The sequence below is a fragment of the Saimiri boliviensis genome, chromosome 8 (genome assembly GCF_048565385.1).
Source record: "Saimiri boliviensis isolate mSaiBol1 chromosome 8, mSaiBol1.pri, whole genome shotgun sequence".
Classification (NCBI taxonomy): domain Eukaryota; kingdom Metazoa; phylum Chordata; class Mammalia; order Primates; family Cebidae; genus Saimiri; species Saimiri boliviensis.
Window position 1 is genome coordinate 16,635,375 of NC_133456.1, and position 19,224 is coordinate 16,654,598.

At 44.0% G+C, this 19,224-nt stretch overlaps 1 protein-coding gene across 4 annotated transcripts in view; it reads left to right on the top strand.

Moving 5' to 3' along the window:
• Positions 1-19,224, top strand: part of ZDHHC3 (zDHHC palmitoyltransferase 3) — a 61,082-nt gene that overhangs the window by 305 nt on the left and 41,553 nt on the right. For 3 of the 4 annotated variants that reach the window (XM_039477710.2, XM_039477709.2, XM_003926241.3), the window contains exon 2: positions 16,866-17,195. In XM_039477710.2, coding sequence (XP_039333644.1) covers positions 16,890-17,195 — 306 coding nt within the window. In that variant the 5' untranslated portion in view covers positions 16,866-16,889. Of the gene's footprint in view, positions 1-16,865; positions 17,196-17,249; positions 17,739-19,224 lie in introns of those variants that run through there. The other variant, XM_074403998.1, reaches the window with a different exon arrangement.

Sequence of the window (19,224 nt, forward strand, 5' to 3'; positions counted from 1 at the left end):
AGTGGGAGAGATCTGCGGCGTAGTTGCTCAGAGCTAGAGTTGACCTAGGAGCTCGTGTGTGTCTCGTGTGTGTGTGTGTGTGTGTGTGTGTGTGAGTGACAGAGAGACCCCGACTAAGGAGGGGCGGACGTCGTGATTGGCCCGGGGGTGGCTGTTTCCCCGCTGTTCTCCTCTCCACTTCTCTAGTCCCTAGGAAGGCTGAAGAGGAGAGCCGATGCAGCCCTCTGTAGGTAGTTCTCGGTGGGAAGGGTCCGGGCTGGGAGTGGGGGACACTAGACCTAAGGCGTTCCCACCCCTCCACCCAGGAATATCTCTCGCTGACTCGCTCACTCTGACCGAACGCTGACCCAGTGCCTTGCTGGGACCTCTTGCTTCGGGTGCTTATCAGAGCATAGTCCCACAGACTAGGGGGAGGAGGCGCTTGGTAACGGGCGCTAGCTGGGTGCGCAGTGCCCAGACGTCCCTGACGCTTCCTAGCGGGGACGGGAAACCCCGGCTTGATGGAAGTGATCGCTGGGAGCTGGGAGCAGTTGCCCGAAAAAAAGTCAACCCCATGCGTTGGCCGAGTGGGAGTATAGGCATTGGATGCCCGGAGAGGATGTCTGCAAGGTGAAGCCGGGGTCACCAAAGGAACTCATTTAGGCGCGGCGGAAAAAGTATGGTGCAAGTTTTAAAGGAGCCGTGTGGATAAATGGGAGAAAGTTAACCCGAATTAGTTGAAACGAGGGCGAGTTGAAGCGAGTCTCATGACTTTCCTGATGTTCCATTTATGAGGACCCTCCCTGTTCTCAAAAGTGAAAGTAACCCTAATTAGCTCGATCAGCCAAAAAAAAAAAAAAGTTGGTATTTCTCAGATAATGGCTTCAAATACAGTTTCAGATAACTATTGGGAGCCTACTATAGATAGGCTTTGTGCTACCTTTTGAACACAAGGCAAGTAAAACACACTATGCCCAGAGAAGTTCCCTGGGCAGAGGTTCAGGCTCCGGGGCCAGCATAACCATAGGTCATGGTGGTTAGAGCTATGATGGTGGCATCAGTGGGCACAGTGGGATTGGGAGGTCGTCTGAGGTTAAGAGAGGAAGTGCTTGCTCACATTCTTAATGATTAAATTGCTGAACTTCAAAATTGATTATCAGTTCTTAGTAGACTGGACATTAGATGTTTCTTATGTCTCTACATAGTTCTCTACCGGGGCACCTAAAAGGAAGACATCTTGCAGGATTGGACTTTGCCTTCCTGGGAAACTGGGAAGAGGTGAAGCCGGAAGGGCTTCCACCCTAATGAGGGCACAGGTGCCCCACCTGTTGTGGCACACAGATGTGTTTGTGTGTGGTTGGACAGCTGGGTTCTGTGTGGGGAGCTCTGTGTGATAAGATAACATGCGATTGCTGATGTTAGAAATGGTAATTTCTAGATGTGCTAGAGATCTTCTCAGAAAGGAAAGACCCCGGAAGTGGGAATTTAGAAACTAGGATATGTAAGAGGACTGAGGATTTAAAAGGTGACAGCAAATGGACAGATCAGCAAAGAGAAAGAAAAGCTTGAGTTCAGAAACCATGGGGTCATCTTTATGTCAAGATCTTCCAGTGTCTTTTAAAACATACAACATATATTTGAACTGTCCCCCTGACAATTGATAGAAATTCCATACCGGAGAAGGGTTGGCAGTATTTGCTAAATAATGTTACAAATGATATTAGGCTAAGTAGGTATGAGAGATGTAAACAGTAGAATGTTCCTTTTTAAATTGTCTGCTACAACAATGACAATCTTGGCAGGGCATGGTGGCTCAGGCCTGTAATCCCAGCCCTTTGGGAGGCCGAGGTGGGCAGATCATGAGGTCAGGAGATCAAGATCATGCTGACTAACATGCTGAAACCCGTCTCTACTAAAAATACAAAAAATTAGCAGGGCATGGTGGCATGCACCTATAATCCCAGCTACTCGGGAGGCTGAGGCAGGACAGTTGCTTGAACCCCAGAGGCAGAGGTTGAGGTGAGCCAAGATTTCGCCATTGCTCTCCAGCCTGGGCTCTCCTTCTCAAAATAAAATAAAATAAAATAAAGTGACAATCTTTACCAAGCATTCTGCTTAAATGCTGCCAGAACATTTTTATCCTTTTTCCTGTAATAGAGCATTGGACAGCTTTAAAATCCACAAATTTCATAAAATCCATAGAGTTCTTTTTTAGTTTATTGAAGTAATTAAAGAACATATGATAACCAAAAAAAATTAAGAAGTCAAAGATGGCACAGTATTCTATTAAACCAGCTTGTTTTTCTATCATTTATTGAATGAATAAATGAATTGGGGCATACTAATCTGTAAGGTTGTGTATTCTAAAACCCTATACTCTAATTTTCACACTAATTTACATAATGCTTATTGTATACCAAGCATTGTTCTAAGCACTTTATAAAGATTAAGTGATTCAGTCCTTGAAACAGCCCTGTGAAGCAAGTATTTTTATCCCCATTTTACAGATTGCAAAACGAGACACAGAGAGGTTAAATGCCTTAACCAGGGTCACAGGTTATATCATTGGTAAATGGCAGAAACAGGACTTGAGACCAGGTAGTCTAGCTCTCCTGCCCACACTCCTAACCATCACCTTACACAGTCTTCCCCTAGGTTTTATTTCATTCACCAGAGTATTTGGTGAAGGAAGTCCCGATTTTGTTTTGCATTGGTTGCTGCCCTATGAACTATATAGTTCACCTTAATTCCAAAAGCAAGGAGTCTGTTCAAGCATAAACTCATATCCCTTGAATCAGTTTTCTAGAGGAACGTGGAATGTGCTGATGGGAAGTTCCTGTGTCTGTTGTAGCCCAACCTTTTAAACAAGGCAAAAGATTATGTATGAACAGAATAGAACATTAACTCCAAGTAGCTGAGGAGAGAGCCCTCAATGGCAAAGAAGGGTGATAGATCTGATACTAGGATTGAGTAGCATGCATGGAGACCCAGATTCCAGCCATATGCTGTACTCAGAAGAAATATCTAGTAACTCTTCAGACAGTTAGTGTTTGCATGCCTGTGAGTCCCTAGTGTTCTTATGGGCATAAAGAGATAAGAAACCCAAAACACAGCACCTGCCTGAAAGTAGTGTAGAATTTATTATAGTAGGGGATCCCAGAACCTTGAACTAGTGCATGAACAAGACAATAAAATAAAGTGCTCAATTGAGACATGTGGCAATTAGAGAGAGGCCAGCCTATAATAAGGGGCTAATTGTGCAGGACAGGTATCAAACACAAAAGATAAAGAGCTGCTGCTAGCCACAAGCTGGGAACAATAACATTACAGAGACAGATGTAAATCTGTCCCACCCAGCCTTGGTTAATTAAAGCAATAAAAGCCAGTTTCAGAAGAGCTTCAGGGCAATGCTGAGTCTGTGGTGCTGACATTGCAAAGAGCTTTTTCTGGAGACAGAGTGTCACTCTGTTGCCCAGGCTGGAGTGCGGTGGCACAATCTCTGTTCACTGCAACTCCACCTCCTGGGTTCAAGCAATTCTTGTGCCTCAGCCTCCCAAGTAGCTGGGATGACAGGTGTGTGCCACCACTCTGACTGATTTTTGTATTTTTGGTAGAGACTGGATTTGGCCATGTTGGTCAAGCTGGTCTGGAACTCCTGGCATCAAGAGATCCATCTGCCTCAGCCTCCCAAAGTGCTGGGATTACAGGCATGAGCCACTGTGCTCAGCCACAGAGAGCTCTTTAAAGCCCAGTAGGAAACCTTCTTTCTATTCCCAGTCTTAAGCAGACATGGCCACAATTTAGGCCTTTTCCTTTGCATTTTCACCATTACCCCAGCACTCTCAAAATGTACAGTGTACGCTACTGTTTTCCCTATAGATCTGTTTCCTTTAAACACTTTGCATTTCTCCTACCTGCAGCTTGTCTTAAAGAATACTAGATATTGGGAGGCTGAGGTGGGAGGATCCCTTGAGCCCCAGAGTTCGAGTCCAGCCTGGACAACATAGACCCCATCTCTAAAAATAATAAAATAATGATAGAAATGAAGAATATCTGTAAAAAATACTGTCATAATCTGGCCAGCAGGTCTCCATCTGTCTTCTAGACATAACTTGGGATTACAGTGCTAGAAAAATTGCTAGTAATACATGGGTAGAGCTTACTCTTAATTAGAGGAAGGGTTATACAGTCTTCTTATGTGTTTCATTTTGAAAAGGTAACAGAGTGTTTCCTATGTCTCATCAGGGTATATTTGAGAAAAGGGGATCACACATCCTGATTACCAAATATGGAAATATTTAAACACACACACACCCTGATAGTCATGGAAAGTAACAAAGTCTCAGGTAGAAATGGAGGAGTGATGTCTCAATATTGACCTGCTAGAGGGAAAAAATGAGCCTGATGCCGTGCTGCCTCTAATTCCTTCCTGTTTTGCATTTTAAAAAATCATTTGCTTTCCTCCTTGGAAGCAGATTTCCCGAAACAAATAGTCAGGTCATTCATGGCTGTCAACTGTGAAGGTGAGAAGACTCCAGGTGCATGTCCCACTTAATTAAATCGTACATTCTAATACATTTGAAATGCATGGGAAATGTCATCATTTCATAGTCTTCAAACCATAGCCTTCCTAGTACGTATTGACTTGGTGATTGAACTCTTTGGCTTGAACTCTTGGCGAGACATGAACATATATTTCCTATTTCCCATTCTGGGTGAGTGGAGATGGAATGCCTTTGGGTAAATCACTTTCTTAGCTTAGCAGGATGAGCCTAGTGGGACAATACAGTTCTGACCACAGTACTGTTGCAGTAAAGTATTCGGTATGTGAAGTGTATGTTTCTAAAACAAGAAATAGTAGCAGAGAATCTAGAAAGACAGGCTGGTTAGGAAGATACCGATTGATGGTGGAAAGACTACCAGGCATCTTAGTGCAAAGATTTGGGCTTTGCTATTAACTTGCTTTATGACTGTGAACAAGTCAGTTAACCTAAGTCTCATTTTGCCCTTAAGTGAGGATCTTGCCAGGTTATAAAACTCAGAATGGATCCTGGATATGCAAATATTTGAATATTGGAAATGGCCATGTTTAACTTGGGGTTTTTAAGATTCCTTTCATTTACCACTTTGTTATACTTGATATATTTTGCTAGTGCTTTTCCCACTCTGAAAAAAATGAGTGAACAAAAGGAAGTGGTAATTTTATGCTGTACTTGATTGAAAAGAACTAAACATGCTCAGGAAATTGCTAAGAGAGATAGTTACCAGTGGGCATCTTTTGGAATATTATCAAATGGGGAAAAGACGTTAAGGGCAGCTTTTGGTAAAAACGAAAAGGAAAACCCAAGATATTCACAAAGAAACTGTTGAATTTGCTCCTGAAAACAGAGGACTCATAGAATCTCAGCCCTGCAAGGGGCTCTACCAATTGGCGTGATCGTCCCCTTTTTTTATCAAATGAGGAAACTGAGGCCCAGAATGCTGTCTTGCCTGAGATTGTGAGGTCAGTGAGTGGCAGGATTGGGAGTAAACTCTGGCCTCTTGATTCCAAGCCCAGTCTTCGTTCCCCTTAGTACTAGCCTCCCTTCTACTTTCAAAGCCCTCTAGTGAATGCCAGAGAGCCCTCACCAGGTAGGCAGGGACTGTCTTCTCTCTCTCTCTCGGAGCCCAGTACAGCCCCCTTTCTGTGGTCCCAGATTCCTCCCAGGGCTCTGCTCTTGCATTGCCATTTACAGTACCTGGAATACGTGATACCAGCAGATTCCTAAAAGTCAAATGGCTCTTCTTTTTGAGCCATAGTACCTAGTACGATTGCAATAACTGGTTATCTCTCTTCCCTAGCTAGTCTTTTAGAATTCTCTAAGCACTTTTGCTTTTAGTCCCTAAAAACACCCAAGCTCTGGCCTGAGTGATGTCACAGTGGCTGTGTGGCTGCACATGACACAGTGTGGGCTCAGGTGCCATTCTCAACACCCTCAGGTGGGAACCTTTGCTGATTGGTCTTTGCCTAGCATGGGGTGGGGGGGCGGGCTTTTTCTCAGAAAAAATACAGCATTCTGGTACTTGGCCCCACAGGAAGTATTTCCCAGCAAAAGCAGATTTTAGGGATTCAATCCTAGAGTGACTCTTCTGGCTGAGACTTCACAGTCTTCCTGCCTCCTAGGTTAGGGCAGGATCAGTATTCTAAATATTGGCTGATAATTCAGCCAGGGCCCTAGCTTAGAGCCCAGAATGCTTGTGTTCAGGCCTGTGGCCTGTGAGCGCCACTGCATGCAGCCCACCCCATACTGCCACCTCTGCATAACCATGTGTGGGCAAGATAGCGAAACTGTAAGTAACCCAAGGTCACTGATGGAAACATCAATACTCCTCCCCCTTTTATTTTCTAGCTATTAGACAAAATTTAATTGTAGTAAGTAGTGAAAATCAGGCTGTGGGACAAGAGCAGACTTTGGGAGTATATCCTGTCTCCACCTCTTCCTGGACGTATGAATGTAGGTATGCTTCAGTTTTCTCATCTCTAAAAGGGGGATGGAAAAGGGAGCATTTATACCTTCAAAATAGAATAGACATGAGAATCACACAGGAAGAGGCATGTGTAGCAAGCAGCCCAGTGCCTGGATGGAGGCAGGGGTGGGTAGTGGACATCTTCAGTGAGGGTCAGGAAAGAATCAGGACCCCACCCTACATTCAGTATATTCCACACTGTGGCAACACTCAGGCAAAACTGGTGCCTACCCTGACAGAGGCCAGAAGGCAGTTCATTGTCAAATGAGATCTTGCATTGGATTACAAAGGGGTTCACAAACTATGAGAGTATCACCCTCATCGACAAGTGTTCTTTGGGTAGCTGGATCTGTCATTTATTGTTGCCTTTATGAAGGTGTTCCTGCTGGCTTACAGACTTCCTGCAAGGAGGAGTTAATGCAGGGAGATGGCAGAGTAGCAGTTAAACAGGTGGTAGTAATTACCATCCATTAGACCTAGAAAGCAAGTTAGCCACCTCTCTGTGAAGACCCACTGACAACCTGAGCTTCACCTCTTCACTCATCTGTAAAACAGGCTGGACCAGAGTTTGGAAGAAGCCAGGTAGTTCTCACAGTCTCTTTCCAAACAGCGATGTTTCTGAGGGCCCAAGTCTGTGAGGTAACCCAGTGGGTATCATGTTCCATTAATGAGACAGGTATCAGAAGGGGTTCATAGAAGAGGGAATGCTCAATTTTTATTTGTTTGACAAAGTCACACTCTGTTACCCAGGCTGGATTTCAGTGGTGCTGTCTTATCTCACTGCAGCCTAAACCTTCTAGGCTCAGGCAATCCTCCCATCTCAGCTTCCCAAGTAGCTGGGACTATAAGCACACACCACCATGCTTGGCTAATTTTTTAAGATTTTTGTAGAGATGAGGGTTCGCTATGTTGCCCATGAGCCCAAGCCGTCCTTCTGCATGAGTCTCCCAAAGTGTCCTTACAGGCATGAGCCACCGTGCCCAGATTTGTTTTTAAAGAATAGGTATGGGCACCCAGAAGCTAGTGGAAGGAAAGTCTGCTTAGAGTCCCTTTCTTGAGGTTTTTTTTTTTTTTTTTTTTTTTTTTTTTTTTTTTTTTTAACAGTCAGAGATTAGAGATCCTAGTCCATCCCTTCACTTTAGAGAGGAAGACGCTAAAGCTGAGTTGAAGCAACTTCTCCCCAGGTCCCTCAAATCTGTGTAAGGGAGCAGGAAGTAGAACTCATATTTCCTGCTTCTGCATTTCTCTCATTCCCACTTTGGGTGAAAAAAAAAAAATCCATATGCTGTGCAAGAAAGGACAGTCTCTGAGGGCAAGCAGAGCTGTTTTGAATCCTGGCTCCACCACCGCCTTGCTCCATGCGACCTTGGGAATATTCCGCAACCCCTCTGAGCCTTACTTTTTCCATCTCTGCAATGGTGAATAAAAGCTGCTGTGCTGGGTTGCTGTAAGAATTAAAACGAGCTGCTTTGCGTAGTCCTGAAGCACAACTGGCATTCAATTAATGTTGACATCCATCTCCATTGCTCTAGCCAGTACTGCATATTTTGCCTAAAACGTAAGTTTTCAACAGAATGTCAAAAGGACTTAAATTTTCACATTTGTAAAAAGGAAAATTGGACTAGAATCTACTAGATGGTCTTTAATATTTCTCCCAGTTCTAAAATGCTGATTTTTTTTTTTTTTTTTTTTTTTTACTGGTTACTCCTACAAGTGGTCTTCTTTTAAAGTAGTCTCAATATTTCTCTTCATTGCAATATATAAATGACACCCATGAAAAGGGAAAGTAGGCTGGGTGTGATGGCTCACGACTGTAATCCCAGCACTTTGGGAGGCCGAGGCAGGTGGATCACCTGAGGTCAGGAGTTCAAGACCAGCCTGACTAATATGGTGAAACCCATCTCTACCAAAAATACGAGAAAATCAGCCAGACATCGAGGCGTGTGCCTGTAGTCCCAGCTACTTGGGAGACTGAGACAGGAGAATTGCTTGAACCTGGAGGCAGGGGTTGCAGTGAGCCAAGATCATGCCCTGTGAGACAGAGAGAAGAGAGAGAAGGAAAGAAAGAAGGAAAGAAAAGGGAAAATAGAACATGTTACCCAAATAAGTTGTGTCTTCTATAGATCTCCAACATTTGTGACATTCATTATATCACACTAAACATGGGTGTGTCGTTATTTATCCCAATTAAAAATATTTTAATAGAAACAAGGTCTCACTATGTTGGCCAGGCCGATCTCTAACTACTGGGCTACAGTGATCCTCTTGCCTCAGCCTCCCAAAGGGTTGGGTTTGCAGATGTGAGCCACTGCACCTGGTTTGGGTGCATACTTTCATACTATTTTTTTTAGTAGATCAGTAAAACCAGGAGTTGGTAAAGTAGCCAATTGCAATAAAATCATTATAGCAAGTAGAGGAACTGTTACCCTCCGTGAGCTATCCAAATCCCAGACTGTTTTCTGAAATGAAGGACATTAGTAGGAGTCTGAGTGTGTGCATGGATGGGTTTTATAAGGAGGTGGTCAGTTATGAAGCAAGAAGGAAATTTCAGTTTACTGACCACTTCCTGGTTTCCTCAGTGAACTGGAATATGTGTAAGGTTTGGCTTGGTGGTACAATATTTTCCTTTTTTTTTCCATTTGTTTTTTGTTGAAGGCTGAGTATGACAGAAACAAAAGGCAGGCAGAGGGAGACAGCCCCTGCTGGAGAGAGAGAAAGAGTATAGACTTGTTGGTAAAGATCTTATGAGACAGGCCAGCTCTCTCTGCCTGCCTGGACACTTTCCTTGTCTAGCAGGGTGTGCTGCAGAAGATAAGGAACCTTTCTTCTGTTAGGCTTCAGACCACACCCTTACCTTTTTGAAAAACTTTAGTGACTCATCCTGTGTTTTAATGAAATATTTCAAACATACTGATTCATGGTTCATTCTCTGTTTTTCTGAAACTCATCTAAAAAGTGGGCATAAACTTTACAATCCTTTTGGATTCTTACACAAATAAGGTAATTGTATGGCAGATGAAGTAATTTTCTGCTTGACCAGTTTTGTTTCTAAAGCTTCTAAAGCAAAGACCCATTTATTGATCTTTGAGGTTGCAGGGCTGGCTTGTGAATACTTTAGGCCTGTCAGTCTAGAATGTGAGAAGTTCTAAAAAAAAAAAAAAAAAAAAAAAAAAAAAAGCCATGTTTTTAAGGCTGTACAATTTAAACCATAGAAGGTTAATGCTATACTAATTAGGGTGAATTTCAGCTGAGAGTTACAGAAACATCAGAAAAGACGCTACCCTCTTTCAGTGGACATTTTAAGTGATTGTTTAAGGGTCTACTGGACTATGTAACTGTGGTAAGAATTAGTTTAGGTGGGAATTCAGTGTTTAGAACAAGTTCAAGAGGATACCAGACCAGCCCTCAACAGCAGTCTAGCATAAAACTAGATTTATTAAAATGTCACATATTCACTTGAAACAAATTTGGGCTTAAGCCTAAAGCATCCTGTTTTAGAGTTTCTCCTATTTTGCTGATGTTCATGATATTGGCTAAGAAGTTGATGAAATTGAGTTTCAGTTTTATAGTTCCTTCTTGTAGAGACCCAGAAAGTTTAATCCTTCAATTTTTGTTTTAAGTATTTAGATAATCCTTATCTTTAAGCCAAGGGGAGATGATTACATGTGATTTTGAGTTTGTTAAACCAGTCTGTGTACAGTTATTTCATATGCTCTAATAGTTAATTGCCCTTTGTTGATGCATCTTTAATCTATGTTGTCTCAAGATAAACTTGTATGCTGTTCACAAGCGCATGAATGTTCATGTGGATGTGAGAATGTGGGTGGATGCGGTGTTTTAGAAAAGTAATCCTCACAAAGTACTTTGAGTCGCTTCTAAGGATTTGGTTTTAGATCTGGTTGAACTACTTCATGACTTTAGTGTAAGATCTTGTTTTATGAAAGCAGGTGAATAGGACTTGTCAATCTGAGGGGGGTCCTTGGAACACTCTGTGAACTGAGAACAGTGACATTTTGGGACTCTAATACATTCAGTAGAGAACTTTTATGTTTTGTGTAACAGTCATGCTTTTGACCTTATCCATAAAGCGTGGACTGTGGGTCAGGGTTTGTTTGTTGTTGTTGTTGTTGTTGTTATAGTTTTCCAAATGATAGATTTATAGGGATTTGCTCTTCATTCAACAAATGATGTAGCTAGATTCTGCCCATCACTAGCAGTCAACACTTAGCCAAGCTAGTTCATCCTGGCCAAACAGATGAAGTGCCACAGTGGGATAGGGCCTGAGAGCTTGGCACTATGGTGTTCAAACCCTTTGAGCTGCCTGCCATGGAGAGGAAGCGTGGGGATTGAGCCATAAGTAATGTACCTCAAGGCTGACCCAAAAACCCAGTCCACTGAATACATTTGTGTCTGTCAGTGTGTAGGTTAGTGGAAGAGCACACTTGAGATCAGGTATAGTGAAGCACGTGTGTCATATATGGATCTGGAGGCAACTCTCAGAACCAGAAACAGTTTTTGTTGTTGCTTTTAGACTAGCACTAATTTCAGGCATTTCTTGGTTTTGGTTTTAGAACTCTAAGAAGGAATACTAGCTGATTTCCTTTGACTTCGCACACACTGCCCCCAACAGAGCTCAGATCATCATTTTGATACCACATCTTATCATGAGGTTCACTGGCACTAGGGAGCTCCAGAACACCTCTGGGCCTGTGGATCCATTTCTGCGGTGACTTCCTTACCCGCCCCCCAGGCTTAGTTCCTTTGCCTTTCTGGGCTTCAGTGAACTCTTCTATCAGGTGAAAGGAGTAATTACTTTGAACCTGGAATACTAATATATGGAGGACCTAACTCTCTTTAATAAAACCCTTAGCCAAAAAACTTGTAGATTACTGTAATTCGAATTACAAAATGATCATTATTCTAGATCTTCCTTGGGAAACTGTCAGCCACTTAGAGTAACAGAAAACCTAATACCACCAAAATGAGACTCAGGCCTGTTGCCATAGTGCCTCCCTGGACTTGTTGGCCTCTGAACTCAGACCTCTCATCTGTCTCGCCTGTCACTTCCAGAGTGGCCTTGCCACAGCATGAATACTATCCCCTCACAACTTTCCCCAGAAACTTTATGGCTCACCACTACCTTTCAGGATGAAATCTCATCTCATTATAAAATTTAGACTTTCTAAAACACAACTTTCTCTTCCCTATAAAGCCTCATCTCCAATCACTTCCTCTCTTCCCTGTAAAGCCTGCATGTGTCCACAGGCACGCACACAGCCCTGGACATCCTGCCCCTCCCCTTACCCACTAATACCATCACTTTCCCTGCCAGGCCCACCAGGCCCCCCTTATCTTTGTATAAGCAGCAGGCTTCACCTGGCTCCTGGCCCTGCTCAGAGCCCACCCCTTCAGAAGTCCCTGCCATGAGAAAGCCTATTTATTTCACTTACGGTTGTTGGGGGTTTTGTTGCTTTTGGAGTTTAGGGGTTTTTGGTACTATTTCCGCTTTGTGGTTCTATTCATTAGTCACCTATGTGTTAGCATTATTGCGGGTGTGTCTGTTTGATGTTTGTGACCAGTCACTCAGGAACTATTGATTTGAGCACATTTACCAAACACTAGGCTACAGAGCTAAATAAAATGAGACTTGCAGGTTAGTAGAGAAAAGTAAATAAGACTAGTGTTATTAGGTTGGGAGCTGGGGGAGGGGACTGGCAGGGCCTGAGCAGGGCAGCACACACACGTTATTGTCCGCCACGTCCCTCATGTATGAGCCCCCTGCACAGCTCCTTGCATTTAGTGTCTGCTCCATGAATGTCTTTTTGAGTTGAACTGAATAAAAAGAGGAGACTTTAGAGAGAAAACAGGGCAAGGGGCCAGGAAGAAGGGGACAGGGAGGGGGAACTAGAGGAGGCTGCCCCTCTGAGAGCATGTGCTGGCAGAGGTGGTGTTAGGAGTTTGGGGCCCATCCTCGGGGCCCCGTTCCAGAGTCCTGAGCAACCAATTCTGCCCACTCCTTGGAAATAAGGACACTTGTTGGGAGGGGGGTCCTTGGCAGAGGTCTGCTGCTCAACCCTAAGGATTGGGGTTTCTCTAATTCAAAACAGAAAAGGAAAAGGGGGGTCTGTATTTGCCTTTTTGGTTTTTGTTAGGGCAGGGTAAAGGAAACATACAGTTTATTTCATGGTGGGTTTTTTGCCATATTTCTCAGATTTTCAGTTGGCTAATTCAAGGAACAAATCCTTATTTGAAAGCTACTGCTGCCGGGCGCGGTGGCTCAAGCCTGTAATCCCAGCACTTTGGGAGGCCGAGGCGGGTGGATCACAAGGTCAAGAGATCGAGACCATCCTGGTCAACATGGTGAAACCCCGTCTCTACTAAAAATACAAAAAATTAGCTGGGCATGGTGGCGCGTGCCTGTAATCCCAGCTACTCAGGAGGCTGAGGCAGGAGAATTGCCTGAACCCAGGAGGCGGAGGTTGCGGTGAGCTGAGATCGTGCCATTGCACTCCAGCCTGGGTAACAAGAGCGAAACTCCGTCTCAAAAAAAAAAAAAAAAAAAAAAAAAAGAAAGAAAGCTACTGCTGTTGATTTTGGGAGTTCTGGGGGTTAAGCAACCTTTTTATAGCAGTATGCCTTTCTTGGTTTCGATTGGGATACTTTAAGACTCTTAAGTGTGGAATGTGCCTTTCAGATCAGGGCTTGGTGTCTGGCCCTGCCAGGTACACATTTGGCTGGGTCCTTTCCTAGATCACAGGTTCTTGCTCACCAGTGAGGGTGATGAGAAAACAGAGCTCCTCTGTACACTCTTTGGTCTCACATTGTTTGAGGATGGAACATTCTGGTTACTTCAGTAAGAGTCTGTCCACTTACCTCATGGTTCTACTTGGCACACCTCCACCATCCAGAATATGGACACAGTCCTGAAAGTAAGCAGACAATGCCTCTAAAAGGTGGGACTGGGATCACAAAGCTCATGCATCCATTTAATCAACATATTTATTAAGTGACTACTCTGTGCCAGCAACTGGGCTAACAAGGGAGGGCCTCCTCCCCTCAAAGACTATATGGTGAAGAGCATAGCAGTTGTTCCCTGAAGGCCTATTACCCAAAACGACTACCTTTTTGCAAATAAATCTAACAAGACTTAGTTTATTCAGTTTTCTAGCCTTCAGCCAATTAGCAGTAGTAAATAGAGGATACGTGGGGATGATTGGTGACTGTAGACACAGAAATGAGTAGGCAGGAATGGAGGAGGAAGACAAGGAATCATATACAGAGATGCCAGAATGGCAATTACTACAGTCTGAGCAAGCCAGTTGATGTGAGGCTGAGACCCAGTGAATTTCAGTAGCCCTGAGGACATCATTACCTAACACACTCCGGTAGTTGATGTTCCTGGTAATAACTCTAAATCATTCTAGAAGAAATGGATGGTGATTGTGCTTAAGGCACAAACAGCTATAATACCTTTTCCTTCCCTCCCTCCCTCCCTCTTTCCTTCCTTCCTTCCTTCCTTCCTTCCTTCCTTCTTTCCTTCTTCCTCTCTCTCTCTGTCTCTTTCTGTTTTAAGATTTCCATCTTAACCATCCAAGTGGTTAAAATGTGTTTCTGCTTGGAAACAAGTCACATTTATCTGAAAAGTTACTTACATGGAAGGGCTTATTCCTCAACAAAACCGTGCACATGAAACATAACTCTTGTTTAATCAAATCATTGTCATACATACAATCGAGAATGAGGAATTGTCAAAGGATAGAATACAACCACTCTGAATATTCTGTGAATATAATTCAATCATTGGAAGTATCTAAGGATTGCTCTAAAATTGATTTTCAGTGATTATCCATTTACGAAAACCATACCATTTATTGTAATCAAAGAACTGTTAGATAGAGTACACAGGTTATGGGGAAGTGGCCCGCAGGCTGCAGATGACAAGAGGTTTTGGTGCCACAGATGTAGGTGGATTAGTGTGAGGTGTAACTGACCATCTCCAATACACTAAGCTTTTCTGCCAGGGAAGCAGGATCTGTTATTTATTTGATAGCCAACAACTGCTTGGAACCAGGTGTCAGCAAACTTTTCCATAAAAAGCCAGAGAGTAAATATCTAGGGCTTGTGGGTTACAGCTACTCAACTCTTGCCATTGCAGTACAAAAGCAGCCAGAGACAATATATAATCAAATGATGTGGCTGTGGTGCCACAAAACATTATTGGTTTTAAGCTTAAATAGTAATTGTGGAACATAGGTGATATAAATATAAATCTGTATGGCAGGAGGAAAAACCAAAAGAATGCTTGCAACTGGAGGTTGTCAGAATGTTGAGCTTCAATCAGCTTTTGAATCATTGCAGGATATCAGCTTTTCTTTTGTTTAGTTTTTCTTGAATAGAGTTTGTAATTTTAGAATTTGCTGGGCACAGGTCAGGTCCCAGACATGCTGATCTCCGATCTTCTACTGCCCTCTGTTTGGTGCTTCAGAAGGTGGGCCTGCATCTTTTAATGCATTTAGGTTGTCTCTGGCAGGACCACTTGCCACTGTCCTCTGAAGAGCACAGGATTGCTCTCTTAGAAAAATTTGTTTGATGGACCATCAGAAACCAAGACTTTTTCTCTACTTGAGATGGTCATTCTATCTCTATGCGTCATGACTTCTTGTTCCCTAACACAGTGATAGTGACTGTATTTGTTGAGTCGATGTTCCTTTGGTCAAATATGTTATACACATTTAACTGCCTTTCAGCCATTAGTTCTCGGCCACCTTGGGAGGAGTGGGCCTGTCCTTATTCTTCCTTACTATTCTGCACAGCTTTCAACTCTAGAATGTCTGTCATTGTGAATAGTAGTTACTAGTCTGCCCTCCTAGATTTTGGGACATGTCCTTACTGTTCATAACAATACTGTATTCAATCCAGATGCTTGGTTTCTTTGCTGGGGGTGAGGGCAGTAGAGGAAGAAGAAAAATTAGAAAGTCAGGGTAAGGATAGATAATCCAATACAACCATTGAAAGCCTGCCTTTGCCCTTCAGAGCCATAGTCTTCAGGAAGCACACATGGCCAGTGATGCTTTTGAGTGATTTCTTCTGTTGTGTAGTTACTTGAGTTCTCAAAAGACGGAGGTGTTCTTACCTGTGTCATAGCCTGTGGTATAGGTGGCTTTTCCATGGCACCTACATCTGGTGGGGAGCTTGAGCCATCACAGTTTCTAACTGAGAAACCTGGTTGGTGATGCAACAGGCCAGAGAGGTTAAGATAAAGAAGAAGAGAAGGGAAATCTATGCTTTCTATGTCTTGTAGCACATGCTGTGGATAGACATTAGTCATCGATTCTTGGTTATTTCACTGCTATCTCCAGAAACTTGAATTGCAGCTTCTAAAGAGAAAGGGTGCTTTGCCCAGCACTTGTTTCTGAAGGCACGGATGTGTTTCTTAGAATACATGTGCATAGTCTGTGAGGTGTACAGAGTGTTAGGATCTGTATCATTCATTGCAAGCACCTCCACCAGTTCCCTCAACCCTCATACCAGCAATCCTTGGAGGAGGTGTCCAGGGCTGGAATGTAGGTGTTTTCACAGGTGAGGAAACAAAGGCACATGAAGCACCCCACAGCCAGGTGGGGTTAAAGGATGTAGGAAGACATCCTTTAACTCCCTCCCCTTCTCTCTGCCTCTCCTTGCCTTTTAAGTCAAAATTTGAACATATCTATTGAGGCGTTGTCTACTCAGTAGATCTAGGAGACCTAGGTTCTAGTACCACCTCTAAATTGGCAGGCTGGGCCAGGCATAGTGGCTCATGCCTGTAATCCCAACACTTTGGGAGGCCAAGATAGGCTGATCAGTTGAACTCAGGAGTTAGAGATCAGCCTGGGTAACATGGCGAAACTCCATCTCTACAAAAAAGTATAAAAATTAGCCAGGCATGGTGATGCATGTCAGTAGTTCCAGGTACTTGGGAGGTTGAGGTGGGAGGATCACTTGAGCCTGAGGTGTGAGATCGAGGCTACACTGACCCAAGATTGTACCATTGTACTCCAGCCTGAGTGACAGTGAGACCCTGCCCTGTCTCAAAAAAAAAAAAGATAAATTGGCAGCCTGTGTCTGCTGCTGCTGCTCTAGCTGACCTTGGGCAAGGTATTTACCCTTTAGAGTTTCACTTTTTATTATCTGTCATGTGAAGGTCCTGTTTCAAGAAGGCTAAATTAACTCTCAGAAACAGGGAAGAAGAACTCACATTTTAAATGAGCACGGTGTTTAGGTGGGTTTGCACATAGAGATTTGCAGGTATAGGTAATCACAACTCACTTTGGGAATGATTTTGTCAAACCTCCTTGATGACAAGACAACACCAAGTTTCTGGGTTCTTTCCTGTCTTTCAGATGCCAGTATGGACAGAATAGCTTATGATGCTTATCCCCACCCACCACTTCCGAGACATTGAGCGGAAACCAGAATACCTCCAGCCAGAGAAGTGTGTCCCACCTCCCTACCCTGGTCCTGTGGGAACCATGTGGTTTATCCGCGACGGCTGTGGCATCGCCTGTGCCATCGTTACCTGGTTTCTGGTCCTCTATGCAGAGTTTGTGGTCCTCTTTGTCATGCTGATTCCATCTCGAGACTACGTGTATAGCATCATCAACGGAATTGTGTTCAACCTGCTGGCCTTCTTGGCCCTGGCCTCCCACTGCCGGGCCATGCTGACGGACCCCGTGAGTATGTCTGGGCTTGTTTTGACCAGCCCACACTCTCCTCCTCTGGCCCTGGCATGGCCATAGCCTGCATGCTCCCCCTGGACCTTGGGAATTTTGAGAGCAGGAGGGCCAGGGAAGGGTGGGGAAGTGGACCTCTGCCTTGTTCAGAGTTCGATGGAATTCTGGCTAGGGAAGAGGGGTCAACACCTGTACCACAGGCTATCTGTCTTGGTTAAATGCTACTGTATGTATATGGATATATACATTTATTGAGTCTGCTGTAGGAGGGGTTTGGTCTAGGGGAAACCTGGCCTCTGGTTAAAAAGACACAGATAACCTTGACGACTGGGGCCAGATGATCAGATTAGAAAGCATGCTGGGTGGTTGGGTCAAGATGGGGCTTCCCAGTGAAGACAGGGCTGGAACTAGGTGGATGTGAAATTAAAGCCACATCCAATTCCAGGAACCTGCACGGAAATGGCCATCACTTTGCTTGGGCGAGGTGTATCTTTTCCTGAAAAGCTGGACAAGCCTGTTTCAGGCCGCAGCAAGTGCCTCTTGGTGAATATCTGTTGGTAAAGCAGTAGTGTTCTGCTCAGTGACTTAACTAAATATACAAGCTGCACACGTGAATATTGAATATTTGTGCACCCTGGTATTAAACCCTCTCTTCTGTTCCTTCCCTTGTATAGGAAAAGCAAGAGAATACATTATTTGATAAAGACCTACTGTGGCTTGTTTCTGTACGTTGGATGTGTGTGTGCAAATTAAGAGAGGGAAAGCACTGCTACTAGCAGTGACACTGGCCATACAGGTTTTGTTTCTGTGAGCCCCAGGGAAAGTGCGGTGATGATGATGATGATGATGATGATGATGATGATGACAGGCCTGAGCTAGTTCTTGTCTCAAAGGGCTCCATTTCCTGCTAGTTCAGGTGGTAGATTATTATTAATCAATTCCAAAGGAAGGCAGCTTTCCCAGCTCAATTACATGTCAGCCACTGGTCCAGACAGCACCTCTGTTCATGTGCATGCCTCAGGGAGACCAGACACACTGACAGGCAGGGGCCTGTTGGCCTAGTATTATTAGCACTGCTTACAGAACAGCTGTCACCTGAGGGAAGCCATGTATATGGGTATAATCCTAAGTGTCCCCAAACACAAGAATATAAAAGAGTTTTCCCAGCAGCATCTACATGGTCATGCTGAAAATAAGTTAAGGATTTATTCAGAAATTTTTATGATACCATTGCTATTGGGGATACAGAAATAAAAGACATTGCTTTGCTCAGTTCATAATTTAGTATCTACTAAGCCCCAGATACTGTTCTTACTCTTAGGATGCCCCGAAAAGACAGGTGACGATAACCCTGTGTGATGAAGGCTGTGGGAGAACAAGGGAGGGGAGATTAAACAATCTATAGGGGTGACTGCTTGGAGGAAGCAATGTCCAAGCCAACTCTAGTCTGAGCAGTGGACTTGGAGAATAGGAAGACAGGCAGAAGGAGCAGCTTGCACAGAGACATAGGAATGCAGAGCGTGGCTCCTCTAGGCACCAGGAGTGGTGGGAGCTTGGGAAGAGAATGGACTTAGGTTGGTGATGTGGGTGAGGTGCCTGAGGAGAAGGATAGGAGGTGGATGATGAGGGGCAGTTTAGGGCCCCTGAGAATTTTCAACACGTCTTAAAACTGTCATATTACAATTCTCACTCTGGCAGTAGTGAGGAGGAGTGGCACTTGGTGTGAAAATAAAATGAATGGCCGTGTTCCCTCAGTGCCCATTCTGTGAGAGATTCCTTTCTGAGCAATGGCTACAGCTATGAGCAAGACCGATACAAATTCCTGCCCTCGTGAAGCTCACTTTGTAGTGACAGGGTCAGGTAATAAAGACATGATTGAGCAGGGAATTTTGGAAAGTGATAAGTGCTTTAAAGACAGTAAGATAAAGTGACCAAGATGATGTGCTGGTGACTTTTCTGGGGCAAAGGGGGACTACTTTAGGTCAAGGTGGTCTAAGAAGGCATCTCTGAGGTGGTGCCTTTTGAGCTG